This window comes from Eulemur rufifrons, chromosome 25 (assembly GCF_041146395.1).
Source record: "Eulemur rufifrons isolate Redbay chromosome 25, OSU_ERuf_1, whole genome shotgun sequence".
Classification (NCBI taxonomy): domain Eukaryota; kingdom Metazoa; phylum Chordata; class Mammalia; order Primates; family Lemuridae; genus Eulemur; species Eulemur rufifrons.
Window position 1 is genome coordinate 17,604,464 of NC_091007.1, and position 25,110 is coordinate 17,629,573.

General features: G+C 37.1%; 1 protein-coding gene across 1 annotated transcript in view; it reads left to right on the forward strand.

Moving 5' to 3' along the window:
* GPR158 (G protein-coupled receptor 158) overlaps positions 1–25,110 on the forward strand; it is a 320,727-nt gene that overhangs the window by 264,057 nt on the left and 31,560 nt on the right. The window contains exon 6 of the mRNA XM_069458883.1: positions 15,162–15,271. Within this exon, the coding sequence (XP_069314984.1) occupies positions 15,162–15,271 (110 nt within the window). The remainder of the gene's footprint in view (positions 1–15,161; positions 15,272–25,110) is intronic.

Genomic DNA, 25,110 nt, shown 5'->3' on the forward strand with positions numbered 1-25,110 from the left:
CCAGGCACAAGAGTCAGATGGCTCAGCCCTGGGGTGTCATCTCACTGCAGTGGGAGCCATGAAGGAAAGACTCCTGAAGTCTTATAGTCTCCTTTAGTCTTAAAGGGCTGGGAATGGAAAAGTGACTCAGAGCGAAAACCTGTTGAGGAGAAATCTTGGATGGAGGTACCTATGCTAAGAATGCAGATATGAGTCAGAGCCTGGCTGGTTAAGGGACCTGAGTCCTTGACTGCAAGTCTCTTCAGCAGCTGCAGTGCATCAGACTGTGCATCAAGTGGGGAGGGCAGATGCCCCCCAGGAGGCCTGCTGGATGAAACCTTTGTGATTGCCTGTGGTTGGGCCTCAGGAACCATACATATGTTTTTGGTCAGTAGCTGGACTCCCTAAGTTCTCTAATAAGTTTTTCTGCTTTCAGAAACTCATGTAGGTGAAAAATAGACAATTTAATCAAAATATCTGTAGACTTCAATATCCTCCCTTCAATAATTAATAGAACAACTAAGTAGAAGATAAACAAGGAAATAGTATAAACCAGCTAGATCTAGCAGACATCTGTTGAATATCTCCCCTAAGATCAGAAACGAGACAGTGTTGTCCACTGTTACAACCTCTGTTCAACATTGTGCTGGAAATTCTAGCTAGAGCAGTTAGGCAAGAAAATGAAGAAGAAAAATAAAGATATCCAGTTTAGAAAGGAAGAAGTAAAACTATCTCTATTTTCAGATGAAATGATCTTATGTAGAGAAAATCCTAAGGAATCCACCAAAAAAAGATTATTAGAACTAAGTAGAAATAACTTCAGCAAAGTTGCAGGATACAAGATCAGCATGTAAAGTTATTTCTGTATACTAGCAATGCACAATCGTAAAATGAAATTAATGAAACAATTCCATTAAAAATAGCATCAAAAAAGAATAAAATATTTACAAATAAATCTAACAAAAGAAGTACAGGACTGTATACTAAAAACTACAAACATCATTGAAAGATATTAAATAACTACATAAATGGAACTCATAGATTAGAAACTTAATAAGTTGTCAGTACTCCCCAAATTGATCTACAAATTCAATGCAAGCCTATGAAAAATGCAGCTATCTTTTTGCTAAAATTCCTAAGCTGTTCCTAAAGTTTATATGGACATGCAAGAGGCTAATAATACCCAAAACAATTTCAAAAACAAAGTTGGAAGACTCACACTTCCTAACTTCCACCAAACTTGTTACAAAGCGGCACTAATCAAGAAAGTGTGGCACTGGCATGATAAAGACATAAAGGTCAATGGAATAAAATTTAAAGATCCCCCAAATAAGTCCTTATATTTATGGTCAGTTGATAAGGGTATGAAGACTGTTCAATGGGGAAAGAATAGTCTTTTTAATAAATAGTCCTGGAAGAACTGGATATCCTCATGCAGAATAATGAAGTTGGATACCATATACAAATATGAAAACAGATCACAGGCCTAAATGAAAAAGCTAAAACTATAAAATTCTCATAAGGAAACAGATATAAATATTTATGACCTTGGATTGGGCAATGGTTTCTTAGATATGACACCAAAGCCACAAGTGACAAAAGAATAAAATAAATAAATTGGACTTCATCAAAATAAAAAACTCCGTGTTACAAATTATACCACCAAGAAAGTGAAAAGAAAGCACACAGAATGAGAGAAAATTATTTATATATCATATATCTGATAAGGCATTTGCATCCAGAATATATAATGAACTCTTACAACTCAATAATAAAGAGACATACAACCTAACATAGGCAAGGAATCTGAATAGACATTTCTCCAGAGGATGGCCAATAAGCACATGAAAAGATGATCAACATCATTATTCACTAGGGAAATGCGTCACACCCACAAGGATGGCTGTAATCAAAAAGATAGGCAATAACAAGTATTGGCAAGGAGGTGGGGAAATTGGAAACCTTATCAACTGCTGATAGGAATTTCAAATGGTGCAATCACTTTCTAAAATGGTTTGAAATGTTCTCAAAATGTTAAACATAAAGTTACCAGATGACTCAGCAGTTCCGCTCCTAGGTATATAACTAAGATTATATACCTTAGTTTCATTTGAAAACATATGTCCTCACAAAGACTTGTACATGAATGTCCATAGATGTATTATTCACAATAGCCAAAAAGTGGAAATAGCTCATATGCCCATCCACTGATGAATGGATAAACAAGATGTATTATATCCATACAATGGAATATTATTCATCAATAAAAAGGAATGAAGTACTGATCCATACTACAGTATGGATCAACTGTGAAAACATTATGCTAAAGCAAAGAAGGCAGTTTAAAAAGAGCATATATTGATTGCATGATTCCATTATATGAATTGTCCAGAGTTAGCAAATTTATAGAGACAGAAAGTAGATTGGTGGTTGCCTGTGGCAGGGGAGGAATGGTGAATGACTGCCAATTGTTATGGGTTTCTCTTCGGGGTGGTGAAATGTTTGAAAATCAATTGTGGTAATGGTCATGCAACTCTGTGAATGTACTTTAAATGAATGAATGGTATGAAATGTAAATTACATTGCGGTAAAGCTGATTATAAAAGCCTTTTAACAGTTCTGGTTCCAATAACAGAAATAACAGTTAAAAACTCTGGAAAACATAAAACCAAAATTATTTGAAAAAACTGAAAAACTGTCAAAAGCAGACAGAAACTGGAAGGAATTTAACCCTTTAATAGGGGAACTGCACGGGGTGGGGTCTATGTTGTTTGACTCTTCCCCGAGGGCATTCCCCAGTACCCAGTGTGTGGAGGCTAGCACTTAAACAAAAAACTGAAATCTGTTTGTCTTGAGGTGTCAGAGGATATAGTTTAATTCTGCTAGAGAAACTGGAAATTGAAAGGGTAAATTATGAAAAGGAGGGAGCCATAGGTGGAAGATGTACCCATCTGGGGCCAATCGTGAGACAGAAACTATATAGTCATTTGGTCAGTGGCAGTTTATGTAATGAGTTATTAAGCTATAATAGGGCAGTACCTATAAAGACATAAAGAGAACTCTAATTGAAGTCCTAAAGCTGAGGAAGAGTACTCAAGAAAGGACAAAGTTGGAAAGGAGTTCCCCCCTAAAGCTGGGGTTCGAACCTTGTTGCAGAAGGTGTGTTTGTAGCCCAGTGGGTGGTAAGAAATTTGCTGGGTTACCAAGGAAGAACTGATTTACCCTTCCCAGGCAAGCAAGAAAGAACCCCAGGTGAAGTAAGGCTGATGGCCCGGTGTGCAAAGTGTGTCAAGTCTTTGGAAGCCCACTCACAGGCTGGGTAGCACTTGAGGCCAGGCTGGTGAAAAAGCAAACCCCAACTATATGCTGTCTACAGGAGATGTACTTTAAATATATAGATAGGATGAAAGTAATATAATTGGAAAAGATGTAATCATAAGAAAATTGGAATGGTTATGTTAATATCAGACAAAATAGACTTAAAGAAAGGGATATTAAAAAAGATAAAAAGGGACATTTTTATAATAATGATAAAATTGTCAGTTCATCAGGAAGCCATGACAATCCTAAACATGTATGCATATAATAAGAGAACTTCAAAATGAATAAAGGGAAAAATTATAACTTAAAAGGATAAAGAGATAAACTCACAAGTCAGAAGTTTTTACACCTCTGTGTAAAATAATAACGATAAATAATACAACCATACAAAAAAACCCAATAACAATGTAAAAAATTTGAAACACTTGCCATAATTAATATTTATAGGTTATACCCAACAACTCAATACACATTTTTTCAAAGTACACGTGAGATGTTCACCAAGATAGCCATATGGTGTGCCATAAAATAGATCCCAATAAACTTTAAAATGGAGATCATGAGAGGTATATTCTATGACTTCAATTTGAATTGAATTAGTAATACTACATTAACTATAAAAGCCCCAAATAATTGTAAATCAAACAATTTCTAAACCAGTTTTTAAACCAAGAAAATCACAATGAAAATAGGAAATATTTCAAATTGAATAGTAATGAAAATACTTGATACCGACATTAGTGGGATGCAGCCAAAGCAGTGCTTATACGGAACTTTATAGAATAAAGTGCTACTGTTAGAAAAAATATGAGTTATGATTCCATCTTACAAATCTGTCTGAAGAAAATAAGTAGAAGAAAGGGAATAATAAAGATAAGAATCTATTAGAAATCAGACAAACGATAGAGAAAATTAAAACCAAAAACTAATTTTTTTCAGTAATAAAGTTGATAAGTCCCTGGGAAGACTGATCAAGGAAAAAAAGGAATACACAAATTACCAATATCAGTAATGAAAAAGAAAGTATCTAAAAATCGTGCAGACATTAAAAAGATAATAAGGCAATATTACAATAAAACTTCATGCCAAAAATTCTACAACCTAAATGAAATGGCCAAATTTTTTTAAAAAGACAAATTACTGAAATTGACAGAAGTTGAGATAGAAAATGTGAACAGGCATATTCATATTAAATAAATAAAATTTGTAAAAAAAACTTCCCAGAACATAGGCCAACTTGTCTTTTAGCTATTTCTATCAGGCATTTAAGAAAGAAATAGTGTCAATCTTAAATAACTCTTTAATAAAATAGAAGAAGTGGGAACACTTCCTAAGACATACTATGTCCATACTCTGATACCAACTCATTTTACCATGCCAACCTCAAAATCTGACTATTATATGAAAAGAACCTAACAAACAATACCCCTTATGAATGTAGATTCAAAAGTCCTGAATAAAATATTAGCACATTGGATCTAGAAATATATAAAAGTGATAATACATCATGGCCAAGTGGTGTTTATCCCAGCAATTCAATGTTAATATTTAAAAAAAAATTAATAATGTAATTCACCATAGTCACAGGATAAAGGAGAAAATTCATATGATCATCCCAATAGATGCAGAAAAAGCATTCGATAAAATTCAACATTCCTCTATGATAAAAACCTCTCAGTAAACAAGGAATAGAAAGACTCTTCCTCGGTATGATATAGAGCACCAATCTAAAACCATAGTTAATAGTGAGATAATGCACACTTTTCCTTAAGATCAGGAATAAGGCAGGGATATCTCATCAAACTGTTTTCATTACACATCACAGTGGAGGTCCTGGCTAAAGGAATAGGCAAGAAAAAAGAAATAAAAGGCCACAAATTGGAAAGGAAGTATTAAAGTGTTTTTTTTTGTGTGTTAACAGACAACGTTTGCATTAAAATATTTGAAGAAATCTACAACACTGGAATTAATAAGTGAATTTGGCAAGGTTATACGATACAAAGTCAGTATGCAAAAATCAATTATTCCTATATGCTGTAGCAAATAACTGGAAGTGAATATTTTAAAATGAAATTTACAGTAGAACCTAAAAGGACTAAATACTTAGAAATAAATTTACCAAAAATCGTGCAAGAAATCTACACTGAAAACTACAAAATATTGCAGAGAGAAGATAAAGAAACCTAAATAAATGGAGAAACATGATGTTCATGAATTAAACGGTATCCATTCTCTTTAAATTGGTCTGTAGAGCCATTACAATTATAATCAAAACCCCAACAGGCTTTTCTCGTAGTAATTGACAAGTTGATTCTAAAATGTATATGGAAAAATAAAGGATCTAGACTAGCTAAATAAATGTTTAGAAAGAACAAAGCTAGAGGATTTACAGTGTTAATTGGCCTAAGGATAGATAAATAGATCAGTGGGACAAAATAAAGAAGCCAGAAATAGATCTACACACATCAAAATCAATTGATTTTTTTTTATGGAGGTTTCAAGGTAATTCAACAGGGAAAGTAAAGTCTTTTCAACAAATGGTGCTGAAACAACTGGGTAAATATACGGGGGAAAGGATAACAACCTTAGGTTAGGCAACAATTTCTGTGAAAGGACACACAAATCAGTGAACATAAAATATAAAATGAATAATTTGGAATTTATGGGAAGTAAAGACAAAAGGCATCTTCAGGAACCCACTGTTGCAAGGAGGGGAGGGTGGCCAACTGCACTGGAAGTCGCCCTGGCCACTCTGGCATTGCCTTTACTTGTGGTTTGTTCTTTTACTAGCATAGACAAGTAGAAAATAAAAGCACAAAGGAAGGATTACTAATCCAATAACAGTGCCAAAAAAATTGTGGTGAAACACATTAACACCACAATAACTTAGTTGTGAATATTGAGATGGTGTTAAAGGAAACACAGAAATCTTATCCCTTGGCCTAGAGAGTGCTCAAGTAGAGAAGAACCACTCTTACAACAGCCAGATTCTTCATCCCTGGCTGTTGGGGATGAGGGCCTGACCTTTCACCTTCAGGAATTTTCTTCTGTGTTGGGTAATAGGCCTGGGTTCCACTTCCTAGATATGCCCTGTTCTGCCGTATTTTTCTTTTGCTTCTCTCTTTCTTTCCAACAACTGCCAAGCAACCAACAAGTTTTCACACGTTTTTATCTCACTCTTCCATCAGTTTGAGTTAGAAAAAAACAAAACCCTACTGGCCTTTCATATCTAACTGCTTTAGTGTGACATAACCAAAAACTGGTGTCATTCCGCTCCCCCAGGAACAGTGGCTTTTGCCTCCTCAGCCCTTCTCCTTGTACCTTGTAGGGGGAGAGGCAGCCAAAGATCTTTGTACATATGGTTTCCTCCTTATAATTCTGGGATGGTCTCCTTCTCCTGACCCGAAGTAGAGCTGTAGCTGTGTGGCTTCTTCAGTGAGATAATACATGTGAAAAGTGTTTAAATAATTCCAAGGGTTTTCCCAGTATGTGGGCGTATCATAACGCCAGTGTGAAGCTGGTTACTGCACCAAGAACATGGTAGTCATTCAGTCTCACCAAAGAATATACATTCTTTGATTCATTTCTGTGAAGTTCAAGAACAGCTCAAAATGACCCACAGTGATAAAATGTTATTACAGATGTAGAAGCCGCAGGACCTCACACCTGCCTGGACACTGGGAAGGCAGGAGGCCCATCTGACAGGCTTTTGAAGTGTTTGCAGCTGAACACCCTCGCGCCACCTCCCCGCAGAGGACGTCCTGCAGCATGAGCATTCTGCAGCTAGTGAGACCCCAGCAGGCAGGGAAGTTTAAAACTGTAGAACATAAACAAAGCTTATCCATTATCCAGATAAATAAGCACATAAGCAGAGGAAAAAATGCTGTTTAAGGTCTTGCTTAAACAATTTCCATGTGTGATGACACTCCTGGAGAGAGAAGACATCTTTAGAGGAAGCAATGGGAAACAGGTCCTGGATCAGTCCGTCTCCTTCCCAGTCCCCCTCTGTCTCTCCTTGAGCACCACTTCCTGCATCAGTGCCAACCGCCCCCAGCCTTCGCGTCAGCTCTCCCTGGTGTCCTGGAGACGGCCGCACTGAGATCTCCCGTCTGAGCAGTAGGCCATGTCCCAAACACTTTCTTCTCTTCTACTTTCCGTCAAAACTTACCCATCCTGTGCCTCTTTCTCCAGGAACTTATTCTGTCTTAAGTGGCTTTCAGTTAATTGTAATCACCATAATCCTTTCAGATAAATTTCTATGGGGATCTTTTGAAGATAAAAAAGTGATTCTAATGGTAAGTATTTTAGGCCTTCTGAAGATTAGTAAGAAAGATATTTTAAAATAATTTATTCTTTTATTGGAGGCTTTAAGATTATTTCCATTTGCATTAATAACACATCCTAGCCGCATCTATCTTGTGTATAGCGCCAAGAGGACATAGTGGCCGATCATATGCTATGACTCTTACCAAAGGCTATTCCCAAGAACTCCTCCTTTTCTTTGTGATTTGGACAAGTTCACATACTTCTCAGTATACTAAAGCACTGAGTTTGTTAAACCAAAGAGGTGGCTGAATTTGGAACCGATGATTCCTAAATAAGAAGCACTTTTCTTCATTCATTCAATAAGCATAAACTGAACATGCTGTCCAGCGGAGGGGGAGAGATGTAACAATAGTATCACAAAGCAATGTGCTGTGTTCCAAAATGAAGGTCTGAGCAAAAGGCTGGGGAAGTGTAGAGAAAGGGACTCCTATCTGTGGAATACAGGAAAGGCTACAGAAAGGAGGAAGCATTTGCTCTCTGGAATAATGGCCAGGGAGGTTCCTGGGCAAAGAAAGAGAAGAGAACACTCTAGGAATAATGGCAGAGAGACAGGCATAGAGCTGTGGAGGTCTGTGCTTGTTTAGGGCTGAGAAACTCCATGTGGCTAGAACATAGGTACATGTTAGATGGTATTGAAGGAGAGGACTAATAAAGAATGGCAGGGACTTGTAAGAAGGGAAATGTATGTGCCATTATACGCAATGGAAACTTAAAAAAGCCAAAAGTGGTTTCTAAGCAACAGTGGGATATTATCAGATTTGTACTTTGGATAGAAAACTCTAGAAAAATATGAAGAATGGGCTAATGACAAGGAGATAAATTCCAATGATATTAAAAGGATCCACATGAGAATTTATGAGGGCCTGAACTAAAGTAGCAGTAGTGGAAATAGTGCAAAATTTAAAGACAATATCTGAGGTAAAATGATCTGCTTTGGTGATGATTTAAATGTAGTGAATCAGAAGCTCGGGCAGACAGCAAACTTGGATGTATTCACTTGTTTAGCAAACAAATATTGATAACCCAGTATGTTCCAGGCACTGTGCTTGGGACACGAAGGTGTGTAAACTATGGGCACCGTGTCAGACCTTCCCTGTGCTGGGGATACAAGCTATACTCTCAGGGAACATCTGATAAGGGAGATATAAAAATTCAAACAACTATATTTTAAACTATGTAGTAAATTCCACACAGATCATGAAGCTACTGTCCTTGGAAAGATGCAGAAAGCTTCCCTTCCCTAAGAGATGATATTTGAGCTAGATATTAAAGAACAAGTTGGAGTTTGCTAAGTAAAGAATTAAGAACATCACAAAGCAGGTGGAACAGCAAAGGTATAGTCATGTGAGAAAGTCTAGCATGTTCGGAGGTGGTGTGGCAGAGTGGGTCTTGGGGGTATGGCAGGAGGTGAGAGCTGAGGGTCAGGGCCAGAATGTTTAGGCCATACCAAGTGGTGTTTGGATTTCATTTAGCACCAGAACTAACTCTGCTCTAAAAGCATTTGAGAAGGGTGGGCTATCAGGATAATGATTTCCTAAATTGACCAGGTCAAGAAAAATAATTGCTACATTGTGTTGAGTGTTCAGCTGATGTTGCAAAACATAAATATGTAATAGTGCCAATTCTAGAGTTTTAGTATTTTCTCCCTTCATGCTTGGCATTCCAGGGGTAGGAATAGCAGGTTGTTTGGTGCAGTTGCAGCTGATGGATGGAAATGATGCGCCTGAGAACAACAGCAGAAACACTGTTAAACTATCTACCATGGGATTGGGCTGGGTAGGTGAGGCATGGAACCCAGCAGGGGACTGATAAGGCAAGAGCAGTACAAGGATTAAAGAGCCCAATTAGACTAAACACCAGGGGCAGTTGAAATAAGGGCATGAGAAGATAGGGAGAAAAATGGCCTTTTGTGAGAGGAAGAGATTTTAATGGCAGAACTTTTCCAGGTGATACCAAGATCCAAAGCCACTGGGTATAAGTCACTGAGGAAGACTAGAGGTGAAAGACAATGGGGTAGAGGAAGGAGAGGAATTGTGAAGCTGGCATGCACAGAATTGCAGAGGATAAGGCAGGAGTTGAAGGAAGAAGACACCAGCAAGCAGGTGCTTCTGTGGGTGAGAAGTACCTGTGAGTTCAGCTTATGGAGGGGAGCACATTGATTGAATTTCAAGGGGAGACGGTCTGCGTCTAAATGTAGAAGAATAGTTAATGATCTGAATAATGCCAGCTTTGAAACACTTAGGCTGTGTGACAGTTAGCAACGTGACTTTTGCCAATAAGGGGGTGCAACTTTCAGAGACCAAACACTTTTCATTAAAAAGAAAAGGGAACCTTCTGTGAAAATGTTGACCATTTAGGATAATTCCACCTTTAACATGTTCAAGCAATGTTGTTTTGGGCAAGTCACTTAACCTGCTAAGTATCTCAAGTCAGGAAAAGAGAAAAATCAAGTTTGTCGTAAACAGTAAGAACCCTGTGTACGTGTGGGTTTTTATTATTGGTAACGATTATGTGCTACACAGAGCACTCTAGAAGAGGGAAGTGAATAGGAGGAGGATTAGAAATAGATTGAGAAAATCTGTTACTGCTTACTGACAAATTCTGAAGTGCTTTTATGGCAACCTATAGTTACACTTAGATATTTATTTTCAGCCCTCTTTTCTTTGGAGCTGAGTAATAGGAGTGTGTCCTCTCAGAAGGGACGGGGCAGTGAGTCAGGCTGAGGCGAGCTGGCAAAGCAGCTCCCACATCATAGGGATTTGGTATTATTTATGGTAATTTGCCATTGAGAGGGAGTTTATAAAGATCTGGTAGAATCACCCAATGTTCACTTTAGACGGCAATAAAAAGGGTTCTGCATCAATCTTTAAGGAATAAATGCAACCGGAATAAAAAGTAACTGAAACTGGAACACAGAAGGCATTCGTTAGATGATGTTATTGTTACCAATCCCTCTCCTCCCCCCTAAAAAGGAGACTGTGCGATGGACCTCCGAGTTGCTTCCTCTCTCCTGGGCCAGATTTCGTTTTTCTTTGATGTCTTCATCTGTTTATACCTTGCCGTATGCTTTCCCCTTTCCATCTTTCAGAATTATGTTGATATCTGTCATCTCTTGTCATTTCTACACATACTCTTTTTGGTCTTGGGTGCTTTGCAGTCATTTAACTAGGCTTTTCAGAAGTATCAGACATAACATGTTCAATCTACCAGGTTTTACCTGAAGTCTTCATTCTTCCTTAGTCACAATTTAAACATAGATGTATATACTTAAAAAGATACAAATTATTTCTTCCAACCCAACATGACCGTATCATATTTTCCTTATTTAAAATTATTACAACCAAAAGAGTAATTTCTCAGCAGTTCTTAGTCATGAGCTGACGGAGAGGAGAGCAGCTGATGGGGAGTGGGGGCAGGCAGTAACGGACTAGGAGGCTCCAGGACCGGATATGCAGAAACAGTTCCTGCACAGTTGGGGCATGACCAAGGATTTTTTTAAATTTGTTTCTTTTATTGAGTAAAAACCTATGGGTCTCAGGGTTAGACTCCAGCAAGGAGTATGAATAAAAATCCTTCCCTGTTATCTCTGGAGCTTCAGATCTTATTCTCATTCAGAGAAGGAGGCATGTGGTGTTTTATTGAAAAGGCACTTAATTCAATAAGATCTGCCAAGCGGCAAGTAGAATCACCACTAAGACTTTGGAATCTCGTCCTCTTTGCCCTTAGTTTTTAGAGCTGTGACCCCTTTTAACTTCTTTTTACATTTCCAAGTATATTCTATTGGGAATTTTGGAGAGGAGGATGTATTGGGCATATTGTATCTACTGCCACAATAACCCAAAAATCTTACTTGTATATCTTACTTGTGTATTTTATAAATTTTAAACAGTTCCTTCTATATTTTATACTTTTAAGTCTATTAATGTATTCACTTTTTGTTGTTTTGGAGTAATAACTAAGTACTAAGTAATACATTCTAGATCATGGTTATATAAAGACATATAATCACAATCATAGCCCCCCTCATGTGTATAGTAATTGCATAAATGTAAAGCTGCATTAATACTTTTTGTTTTCTGTGGTTTTAAATCCACACTACTATGGAGTCAAAAATGGAGTCCAGCCAGTCCTCTTGCATGCTGCTGCCAAGCGGACTCCGTGGCAGGCACTTCTCATCTCAACTCAGAGAGTTTTAGTGGCATGTCTACTACTCCTGGAAAAAAATCTGCATTCTTCACCCTGTTATTCAAAGCTTGCAATGATCTTGCCCCATCTCTGTTTTAAAGCTTTCTTTGCAGTGCTCCTCTTTACGTCCTCTTGGCTGTAACCATACACGGCACGCTCCGGAACTTTCCCATAGCAGGCTTTTGTCCTGGGCTCCCTCACCTTTACCTCTTTGCCTTCACACTTAAACCTGTTCCTCCTCGGCTTCTGGCTCAGGTGTCAACCCTCCCAGGATAATTTTACTTGTTTCTACTGCAAGTAATTTCCCCTTTTTTTGAACCCTCATTATAATGTAATTCACTTTACCCGTTTAGTAGAGCCAGTCAGAGAGGCAAAACAGCAAGGGTCTTAGGAGCATCAACTCTGGAACCAAAGGCCTGGGTTCAGATCCTGCTCTGACACTTCTTAGCTGTGTGACTCTGGGTACATTCCTTACATTCTCTGTGCCTCATGCGTATTCTATAAAGTAAAAGTCCCTACTTTCTAAGGTACTGGGAGGATTAAATGAGTAAATATATGCAAAAATGCTTTAGTGTCTAGCATGTAATAAGTGCTGCATGAATATTTAGTATGATCATACCATTATTTTTATCATTTACATGTAATATCCACTCTATTAAATTATAACCTCTTTGAGGACCTAATCCACACCTGATTTATTTTGATGGCTTCCAAAACCCTACTGCCTCACATAGAGTAAATAAATATTGAATATGAAAATTAGAATAACAATGATTAGTGAATCCTAGTCAGAGTTTTCAAATAGCTTATTTGAAGATAACATTTTCTTTTTAAAATTTGCTAAAATAGAGAATTGAGCAAATATTTAATATGTATAAATTTTGTTTGTGAAGCACACAGAATATATGGAGAAGCATGCCCTTCCTCACTTTCACGCTTGACTCAGAGACACCCACACAGATAACTGCAATATAAGACACAGTAGAAAAATATACAGTCAAAAAGCAATTGTAGAAATTCAAAAGGAGTGGCTGGGTGATTAGAAAAGAATTCATTGAGATGATGGGATGTTATTATACTGCAATGAGAATGGTAACTTTTAGAGCAAAGCATAAATAAATCAACTCTCTTGGTAATATTAGCCAATACTTACCGTATACTTGCTGAACCAGGCATTGTGTTTGACTGCTTATCACACACTGTCACATCTCAACTTCAGAATATTTCCAGGAGGAAGTAGTATTGTGTCTATTTTACATATCATAGCAAGGCAATGTTAAATAAATTGTCAAAGTCACACAAGTGATAAAGAATAGAGCCAGAATCAAAACTCAGGGAGACTGGATTCAGACCACCAGCATTGTGTCTGCTACATCCAAACCAGGAGTTCTAGTTCACCATTTGCTGGACCATTTCTAATAATACATTTTATTAAGATTACTAGAATTTTATTTTCTATTATTTTTTTTAACTTTTACCTCATCCATGGATGCTGGAAAGAAATGACTATTGATTGCTCTTTCATTTATTTCTGGCTAACTCAGTCTTTCACTTACAGTAACAAATCCTAAACTTCTTCATCTGTGAAATAACAGTTTGAAGGTATCTCAATAATTCCCACACAGTTGAAGAGTAATTATTTCTTTTAAAGCAAAAAGTACACAGACTTCTGTATTCTGGTTGTTCACCTTTGTTCATTCATTACCTGGAGAAAACTTGCTGGATGATGGAAAGCTTTACCCACAGGATTTTGCAGCCCCTAGGAATCCTCTGTTCCAGAATAATTCCTAAGGCATTTCTAATAGAAATATTTGAGATTTTATATATTCTAGACTTTAGATCCCTGAACCTCCATCTCTAATCTGTCATTCTCTCTGCTGTGAGAAGGAACACATCTGCCTCCCAAATTCCTTAATCTTCTATCAATGTTTCTCTGTTTGTCTTTTCCCACTACGTTTTCCCTTCTTCTTTCAGCTTAAATTTCTTAACAAAGCATGCTTTACAGAATGCATAATTAATAATTGTGCAAGAGAAATATGTCTAAAATATAGGAGCTAAAACTTAGAATACAGATTTATAGAATTTTAACTTGCTTTGTGAAAACAGTAAATAAAACAAGGGGTTTTCAAATCAAATTTTTTTGCTGAGTCCAAACATTTTTATGGTAGATTAAATCCTGAAGGCAAACCTTTATCTGTATCTTCACCATAGACTTAGTAACTTGTAAAATTAAGGACAAATACTATGTATAAGTGAAAGAATAAAGTTGAAAACCTTTTACTTGACTTCAAGAGCACACAGAACAATATTACCTCTTATCCATGCCTGTTTTTGCCTTTCTTTAATTTCTCCTAACACTTTTTGTCCAGTGTTTTCGTCACTGTCTGAGAATTCAATCCTAGTTTAATATCTTTATATAGTAGAAATATTTCAGAAATACCAGGAGAGAGTTTAGGTAATGTCATTCTTGGTATTGCTAGAATGAGGGGCTTCATTTGGAAAATGTCAGCAAGAAAATGTCAGCACCCCCCCTGTGGCCCCCACATCTCTGGTGTGTAAAATCAGGATTTGGGCAGCGGGTATAGTTTTTGTCTTCATGACCTTGCTTTCAGCAGAATCAGTTCAGGCTAGCTGCTCCAGCAGAAAATTATAAATCTGGGTTTTTCAATAGCATTAATCCTTTAGCACTATACAAAGTTCCCTAAGCAGAGTCAAAGCAATTCTTATTCTACAAGGGCTTGCTTGAGCCACACTAAGTAGTGCATGAAAAATGGTAGAGTGCCTTGCCCATATCTTTTACTCTTCCCATGGAATTGGCCACTTGTTCCTTGTGGTCCCACTGAAACTGCAGAGATATTATCACAACAGCTATATTACCTGAATGCAATTTCTAATTTACACGTCTCTCTTCCCCTTCTTAGGGGCTGGCCTTTGTATCTTGTATCAGCACCTAGCACAGTGCCTGGCTCATGGTAAATGCTTAATTAACATTTGTTGACTGAAAACTGGAGTGCGAAGGGAGGAGTTAGTGAAGTAATCAAAATAAAGAAAGCTAAGTTTGGACACACCAAAGACTTAGAGGCAGTTGACAGAAACTCCTAAAAGTTAGATTTAAAGAATTTAGACTTTATTTGAAAGCAATAGAGAGACTCTGTACTTCTTTGATCTGGACAATGAATGAATGATCAAATGATCAATGATCAAAATAACATTTTAAAGAATTATTCAAATGGGTATGTGCTTATATCAAAATTCATATGTATAAAACATCAGATGGTGAAATATTGACTTCAGTCTTTGGGTCATTGGTTGATCCTGAAGTTCTCTTTGTTTCTGTTCTCATCCCACAGGTTGTTATTTTGTACTTTGAGCCAAGCACATTTCGCTGTATTCTCCTAAGATGGGTCCGGCTTCTCGGTTTTGCTACTGTTTATGGAACTGTCACTCTCAAGCTTCACAGGTATATTATATTTTATCAGTCTTCATTCTCAGGGAAGGATCAAAGTGATCGACTTAGCATGTAATTGCAAACTGAGTTGACTGCTTAAACGGTTTAATCTTAAGAATTTATATAGCAAGATGATACATATTTTTCACTTTTAAGGCAACAACTTTTGGATTCTCTGGGGAAATCTTTAATACAAGTGAACTCTAAAGGGTTAATTCTGTATAAAAAATAAGTTTAGAACGTTAAACTGTATTTACTGGCTAAGAACAGGAAGGACTACAAAGACAATGCAGCTGAAAACATACTGCCCAGAGCTACCGTAGAATCCTGTACAGTAGCATTCAGAAATATGCTCATTTGACAAAAACGACTGTCTTCCATTCCCAAGTTCCGTGCCCCAGGGTAATCCTGCTGATATTCTTTGGGTGAAGTTCAAAAAAAAGTGTTCTTGGCTTTCCTCCTTAACCAAAGTGATCTAGAGATTATCAACCTTGGAAAATGGAGAATACTGTAAATTTCCTTATACTTAGTTTCAACACTTCTTTCTAAGTGTTAGAAAGAAAGACGCAGTAAAATAAATTATCTATTTACAAAGGCTTTCCCTCGCCTCCCCTTTCCAAGCTTAAATAAAGTCTTACTGCAGTGGTAGCAAAGAGCATCGGAGAGAGAAAAAATAAATGTTTCCTGCAGGATCAAACCGTAGCCCTGTCAGGAAAACCCTTTGCACTGATCACCTTTAAAGGTGTTCTGGTAACCACAGTGAGCCATTCGTGTTTTCATGCTGATTTGGCCATAAGTGTTTCTCAACAAAAGTCCCCTAATATGGCTCATACAACAATTTATCTTAGCTGCCATAATATGCGTTATATTTGTCTTTAAATGTACCCCTTTTCAGCTTTTAAAAAATGTGATCATTATCTACCACACAAGAATCTCCATTTCTTTTACTTTTAATTTTTATTTATTTATTTTGGTACTTGATTACTGGGAATACATAGCATATCTTTTTATCTTTTGGAACAAATATAAATATGCTTGACTCTCAAGATTCCCTTCTTGTACATGTGGCATAGTACAAAGAATATTGGACTAGATTTCAGGAGGTCCAATTTAAATCTCAGTTTAGCCTTTAACTCTAAGAAATCATCAGCCTCTATTTCCTACAGAAGGAGAAGATAAGATCAATTTCTAATGTTCTTTCTGGCCCTCATTTTATTCTGTCCACATCACAGCACACGTTGCGCCTGTGTCCTTCTAGTCTTCAGGGACCTTCCAGGTGTCCATTCTTTATGCCTAATTTCAACTGGTCCTCACCAGATGAAATGAGAAATCAGTGACAGCCTATATGGACAATAAACCTTCTAGAAATCCTGAAAGAACAGGTGCCCTTTTGAGACTTGAAAATGAACTCTCTCCCTGTTAGTCTAGCTCTTAGTGTCTGTTGGGTCCTCTATTATAATACTTGCGGTGCTTTGTAGTTTTCTTATTGGTCTTCATCACTTCAGTTTACCTTCTCCTTGGAATGCGAGTCTTCCCACTGATGCCCAGCTCTCAGCACAATGACTGCCACATGAGGGGTGATTAATACATGTTAGCAGATGAGTGAATGGATGAAAATGTCAGATGCAGATCTGGAAGCTGCTTCCCAGAGTTCTCTCCACACACAAAACATTCATATCCTGCTGACTCACTGTGTGCTACCTCGGTGTGTCACCAAGTGCCTGGAACACACACATTGTGGTGTGCAGGAGGATGCAAACACAGTATTAAATAGCACTGAATCATATAATGAGAAGATTACTTCCATTCAGGTTCTCTTTCAATCCTTCTGATTATTTCCAGGAGAAAGATTAGTTTGGAACTAGTAGGTCTTTAACGCCTGCCGAACAGTTGCTAATCTTCCTCTGCAAGTGATCAGGCTTCGGTCTCAGAGCTTTTCACTGCACTGTAATCTCCATAAGATTCATCATCTTTGTTCCACTGTGTTTATTTTTATAGTTACTTTCTATTTATGGAATATGTTATCTTTCAGCTTTTTAAGGTAATAATATAAAGTTTCTTTTTAAATATTTTAAAATAATAAATAGAAATGGATGTAAAGAAATTATTAGTAAGTGCACAGATACAGCAGAAATCTTGAGGGTAGCATGCAAATGATTGGAATTTGAGAAACTGGATTATGTCATCATCTCTTTTCTTTGTTTTAAATACTAGAATTAAAACTATTTTTCTCTCTGTGTGTCTCTAGAAATCATTGCAATTAAGAATTACTCCACTGAAGGCTTAAATTGAGTGGAAACTATTTCTAATTTAATGAGCTGAATTATCCTTATCCTGTATGAACCATGTGACTTTACTATTATATTGCAGGGTTTTTTTCATATTGCTTCAATTTAACTGATTCCAATATTGTTTCTGTCTATAAACTGAGCAATCAGCATCCCGTAGGAATGTGAGCAACCCGAAGGAAGGACAGGCTGAAGTACGTGTGTACTCCCCATGTTTAGTGCTACGCTTTGCCCGTATTATATACTCAGATATTTGTTGAGTAAACGAATAGGGGGTGGTTATAGTGAATGGAGCTGCAAGGAGTGTTTGTGACTGGTATCCCTTAGGGTCAAGCAACATGTGGCCCTAAAGAAAAGATTTCTAAGCTTTTATAGTGACATGTAGAGAGGAAAGACATAAATCCAAATTTGAATTTCAGTTCTGCCGTGACTTATTTCTACAACCAAGAATAAATTACTCTAATGTCTGAGAATTAATCTCTTATCTATAAGATGGTTTAATACTTCGTCCATAAAGTTGCAAGGATTAAGTGTACTTTGAACGTATGTAAATATATCAAGTAAGATTTTTTGGCTGCAAGCCACAGAAATTGACTATGGCTAAATTAAACAAAAAGAGAATTCATTGGAAGGATCTGGGGAGGGTCACAGATTGAAGGGAAAGCTAAAGAACCAGGCTTTGGAAGGGCCTGATCCAGGGTCTCTTGAGGGATCAAAGTAGCCTGAGCAAAGGGACATTAGTCTTTTGAATACCATAGCCCCATTTTCATAGGAATTTTATTTTTTCATTTTTGTATTTTAAAAAAAGTAAAAGTAAGCCATCCCTCTCTACACAGAAAACTCTAAGGAAATTATGAGTCCTGATATACAAAATGACTGTTACAGTCCCTTGAGGGTAGGATAAGCAAGAAAGACCTGGGTTTTTGTTTTATTTCAGCCATTTCCCTCATAGCTTAGTGGAATTGTTAAATATTTCTTTCTCCATCACCTGGTCTCTGACTGATTCATTATAGTATTTATAGAATTTCTATAGCACTGAAAACTTGAAACAAATATGAAAAAGGAGTAAAATCTCTGTCTCCAGAAATGGTACTGTTAGTCTGGGATGGGAACTTAAAAGCTTCATTCGCTTTTACCATATCTTCCTCTTTTTTCTTTGGTGATCTCTCCCCACATTTGAGAGTTATACAGCCAAAGACAATCGTAGCAATCCACAGGAAAATTATAAAAGAGTCTTTCATTACTAACAATGCAACGTGGAGGTGCACCAAGTTGGAGGTGGGGGTGAAGTGGTTTGTACCGTCTCTGACATTATTTAGGATCACCAGTATATGGTGATGAAAAAAAGCAGGCCAACTCTAGTTGTTTTTACTATTGCCTTAAGTTCTCTATAGGAAATGCTTCTCCCTGCCCCCCGTGGCTGCAGCCAGGGCAGAACCTCCCACAGCCCCACCTCAAGTGCAGGCCATATGTACAATGCAACTTGTTTGAACCTGGAACAGTTTATCCTCTTTGGAGAAAGATGGAAGGGAGGGAGGAAGAAAGGGAAAGAAAGGAATGGTATAGGTTTTAGCTAGCTCAGTATGGATCATAAGGGGGGAAAGAGCTGCAATAGGCACAAATGAAGAAGGTTCATTTACAAAAAGGGGCTTCCTTCAGGAGCCACGGATGTGTTTGACTTAGGATGTGAATGCTGTAGGGCAGATCTAAAAGAATATCCGGCGCTTCCATGGTGTGTGGGTTTACAGAATCCCTGCTAAGCTAGTTTTTTTGTTTTGTTTCATTTCATTTTCGAAGAAACTTGAGAAGTCTGGATCTCAAGGCTCAGAAAAGCCAGGTATATCAGGAGGCAAAATGAGGAAATATTTTTAAATGAAAGGGGGTGTAGAGAGTTTTAAAAACTTAATGCTAAAAGAATGTTTTTCTAGTCCCTGTAATATGCTTTCTGGAAACACATTGGCATTTCCTTTTTCTAAGGCTAATCAAGAAAAAGGAGACTTTTATTGTACTATATTTAAAATGAATATTTAAGCCAGCTGTGAAAAGCTTTCTCCTGGCTCTGGCCTGGGATTTGTCATTTCATGCATTATTCAGTACTCCTTGCTCTGGGTACAACCCATAGCAGTTTTCTCTACTGTGCTCATTAGCACCAAATATTTAGAGTTTGTGGGAAGGTTTATATTTTATATGTTTTAGTTTATTTCCTAGTGACTTTTGAAAAGTGACCGAGAGATATTTATATTTATTCATTTTACATATTCTTATGAGGATACATAAAATATAGTAAGATACCTTAAATTTTTAAAAGAGCAAAAGCAAAGCAAGTGTATGGCTATCTAGAAAAACTAAGAGCTTGTAACATAATGAAGATAGTCTCATTTAGCTTAATTTATGACAACCACTGGGTAGCAGGGCATTTAAGATTGTGCCTTAGACAAATGCCTGAAGTGCAGTGTTGCTTGTCAACTCACCTGCCTCAACAGACCATTGAACAAGGTGTGTCTTAGCCCTCACTTATGAAAGCTAAAGATAATAACCTTTGTTCCTAGGTGGCTAAGCAAGTGCCTCTGGGCATCCAGAAGATTCTCTAGGAGCCTTGCATTTACCCCAGCACACAAACCCCAAGTCGTGACCCAAAGGGTTTAACATGAAGCAATTTCAAAATAGTTTTAGCCAGTTGCCCATCTCAGCCAAAATAATATACCAGTAAAGCACCCTTTGGCCACATAGCTGTGAACATTGCATTCTGAGTAGGAAATGGAAAAGCTTGCCATGTGGGTCCTGGTGATGACATGGATTTCATTCAGGCCTCCTTCCTGCTGAGCTCACTGTGGTTTCTCGTCCTTACTGGCTGCCTCCTCTGGGATATAGAATGCCTCCAAGTGAAGAATTACTCATAGTGACGTTTCTTAAGACCTACACTATTCACTAGAAAAAAAGGACTCATTCTTAAGCTTTTGAGGAAGGTCTTTTTCCCTGTCAGTGAATGTACTGTTTGGACAGAAAGCTGAGCAAATTCCAAAGCCAAAGAAAGTTACTGAGCCTCAGAGGTAAACTGAAAAATATCCAAGCCTTACCTCATGTACCCATGCTTCACTTACTAGTAGAGTAGTTTAGAGGATGAAGGATTTAAATTGATCTTTCAGAACTAACTCTAATACTGGCATTATAAGAAATTTGAAAAAAAATTAATTTTGTAAGAGACATGACTTTCTGTTTTCCTGTTTGTTAACTCAGTAAGTACCACCCTGGGCTTTCTGAGATTAAGATTTAAACAGTCTCCCTAGAGACATTTTTACCATTTTACATCATATTGATGAAACAGGAAAGATCAAAAGTTATTTGGCTCTTAACAAATTGAAGTTTACTTCATATTACAGTTTCCTTAATCAAGGCAGCATTGGTGTGGAATGTACTGTAAAGACCCATGCCAGTGCACAGAGCCATTTGTATGGTAGCCTGATTCTAGGTGATTCTCAGAAACTCTGTGTAGTTACAGGCCTTAGCTTTGCAGACCCTACATTTCCGTCACTCTCATCACTCTTACGCTTGGAAGCACCTAACAGAAGGGAGGCGCTGGAAAACCTGGGCCCTTCCTTGGCACACTTACAGTCTGTCTGGAGACACTGTGTCCGAGTCCCCAGGCATCTTGCACACAGCTAGCCATCATGACGACTTCCCCAGAAACCGTGACAACAGAACTCCCTAAGCTTCAGAGTTACTCTTTAATTGTAAAATCTTTAGTGAGAAGACAAGCTCATTCCCTCTGCTCATTCTCCCCCACTTTACCCCCTCCGGGGAGTTCTGATCCCACTGTCCCATCCTGCCCGCTGACGGCCCGCAGCTGAATGGCCTAATGCTATTAGTTGTGTTGGCATAGCCATATCACTTTTGGAAACTAATTAAGGATTTCTGCCTTGAGAAGCTCCATTTATAAATTAATATGTTTAGTCTACTCATATGAAGGAAAAGATTTGGGAAATATTTGCATATTAATAAAAGATGTCTTTTATTAACTAGAGGACTGTATTCATGTAGAATCTTTAACATCAGTGAGTACCTTTTGAATAAAAATTGAAATAAAGTGAAGTTTATTTTAATTGTTCTTTTAGAACATATTAGCTTTTAGATATGAATAAAATAGGAATGTAATTCACTCAGAAAACCAAGGAGACTTGAAACTTTACTTATTTTATCTGACTTCAAACATCCTACTTTGTTGTATGACACATAACTTTGAAATACACTTTATTTTATAACAACTATGCTCAAAGCTTTTCAATATTGAGCTTCTCTTTTTAAAATATTTATATACATGCTCTAATTTCTAATTATAGCATCAGCATTTTATGTCTGGATTTCTAAAAGGAGACATGCATTAGAATATATATTTTAAGGCCTATGTGCCATATTTGAAATGCGAGATTTTTTTGTTGCCTGGGTTGTTATGGTTTCAACTAGTTATATGTGTGTGTGCACATGTGTGTATGTTCTAACCAATCTTAAAATTACAAGTAAAAATCCATCTGGTAATTCAGAATTAGTACTTCACAGACAATAGTGATAAATACTTTATTATCCTAATGTTCTTTGTTAGCAACTCTATGTTCAAATCTTGTCTACCCTCAAGTGGAAACATTTCTCTTCTTTATGGGAAGTAGATAGGAGAATGAGTGAAAAATGAGATTAAGTCATTCATGCAGCAAAAAGAAGGGAAGAGGCAAGCTTCTTTAAAGGCCAAGGTGAGGCAGTCTGCTCCTGTGTGCTCTTGGCTGCCATCACCTGCCTGCTGCTGCACCTGCCTGCTGCTGTCTGGGCCCAGAGTCAGGGTCTTGGCTTGTTTTTGGATGAAGACACTTCGGATGCTTCTAATGTGCCGGCAGCTCATCTGGCCCCTGGTTACTCTGCTGCCCTCGCCCAGCATCTGCATGGGTCCAGTCCAACAGACCTAGGTTGTACTAACAAGGGATTTAATAATACTAGAGATACAGCTACTCCAGATATTCCTAGAAACCACCAAAAGTGACTCAAGAGGAAGTGGAAAATCTGAACAGACCTAAAACAAGTAAAGACATTTAATTAGTAATCAACTTCCCCTCAAAAAAAAAAAAAAAAAAAAAGCCCAGGACTGTAACATGTCTACCAGACTGTAACATCAATTCTTCACAAATCATTTTGAAAAACAACAGATAAGGCAACACTTCCCAACTCATAAGAGGCCAGTATTACCTTGATAACAAAACCAGACAAATATATCATGAGAAAACAAGCCAACAAACCAATATCCCTTAAGAATACAGAGACGCACATCTTGACAAAATATTAGCAAACAAAATCCAGCAACATTTTTTTTCTTTTTTATTTCAATGTATTATGGGGGTACAAATATTTAGGTTACGTATATTGCCCTTGCCCCACCCGAGTCAGAGCTTCAAGCGTGTCCATCCCCCAGATGGTGTGCATCTCACCCATTAGGTGTAAATATACCCATACCCTCCTCCCGCCTTCTGCCTGCCCGACACCCAATGAATGTTATTACTGTATGTGGACTTAAGTGTTGATCAGTTTAAAGCTATCTCTATTTGCAGATGACATGATCTCCTGTGGAAAAAATTCTAAGGAATCCACCAAAAAACTATTAGAACTAATAAACGAGTTTAGCAATGTTACAGGAAAAAAAAATGAGTGTAGAAAAATCAGTTTTATTTCTACACACTAGCAATAAACTGAAACTGAAGGGAAAAAATTCAATTTACAATAGTATAAATAATAAAATATGTAGAAATAAATTTAACAAGAGAACTGCAAGACAGGAACACTAAAAACCACAAAACATTGTTGAAAGAAATTAAAGAACACATAGGGAAATGGAAAGAGATTCCTGTTAATGGTTTAGAAGACTTAGTATTGTTAAGATTGCAATACTCCCCAAGTTAATTTTATCCAATCCCTATCAAAATCCCAGCTGCCATTTTTGCAGAAATTAACAAGCAGATCTTAAAATTCACAGGAAAATGCAAAGGGTCCAGAATAGCCAAAACAATCAGAACAGAGTTGGAGGACTCACACTTCCTGATCTTAAAATTTACTCCAAAGCTACAGAAATCAAGAGAGTATGGTACTGGCACAAGAAGAAACATATTGATCAATGGAATACAACTGAGAGTCAAGAGCTAAACCCATACATTTATTTATTGTCAATTGATTTTTGATAAGGATGCCAATGTCTTTCAATGATGATGCTGGGACAACCGGCTATCCACATTCAGGGACAGCCAGATAGACCAGTTGAAGGAATGAAATTAGATCTCACCTTACCTCATCTACTACAAATATTAATTCCAAATAAATCAAAGACCCAAATGTAAACGCTAAAACTATAAAGCTCTAAGGATGAAGGAATCATAGGTATAAATATTCCTAACTTCAGGGAGATACCAAAATACAGGCAACAAAGGAAAAAATATATCCACTGGACTTCATCAAAATGGAAAAATTTTGTGCATCAAAGAACACTATCAAGATAGTGAAAAGAAAACATGCAGAATTGAAAAAAAAATGTAAATCATATGTCTGATAAAGGTCTGGTATAGTAGAATATAAAATAAATTATAACTCAGTAACTAAAGGACAACCCAATTTTTAAAATGTGAATTGAATTGCATAGACAGTTTTCCAAAGAAGACACACAAATGTCCTATGTGTACATGAAAAGATGCTTAACTTTTTATTAGTCATTAGAGATATGAAAATCAAACCATGAGATGTCACTACAAATGTATGGGAATAGCAGTAGTGAAACAGACAATATAGTGTTGGTGAGGATGTGAAAAAATTGGAAACCTCGTACATTGCTGGTGGGATTGTAAATGGTGCAGCCATTTTCTAAAACAGTTTGGCAGTTCCTCAAAATGTCAAACAGAGAGTTACCATATCACCCAGCAATTCCACTCCTAGGCATATACCCATGAGAACTGAATATATATGTCCACATAAAAAATTTGTACACAAATTTTTATAGCAGTATTATTCAGTACTGGGAGCAATATTACTCATAATGTACATTGTCTGATGAATGGATAAACAAAATATGGGACATCTATATAATAGAATATTATTCAGCCATAAAAAGGAATGAAGTACTGATACATGCTCAATATGGATAATCCTTGAAAACATCATGCTAAGCAAAAGAAGCCCAACTAAATAAAAGGCTACATAGCCTATGATTCCATTATTATGAAATGTCCAGAATAGGCAAATCTATAGACACAGAAAGTAGATTTGTGGTTCCTCAGAGGAAAGAGAAATGAGAGTGAAAGCTAATGAGTATAAAGTTTCTTTTTGGGGTGATGAAATTGTTCTGGAATTAGATGGTGGTTATTATTGCACAACTTTGTGAATGTACTAAAACCACTGAATTTTATACTATAATAGGGTGAATTCTATGGTATATGAACTGTATCTCAGACAAAGAATGATTCAAATAATCATGAATGTTCAGTTAAGCCTATGTAAGTAAGATGTGTGGGTTTGTAAATCAATAGCTTTCTATGTACCTTT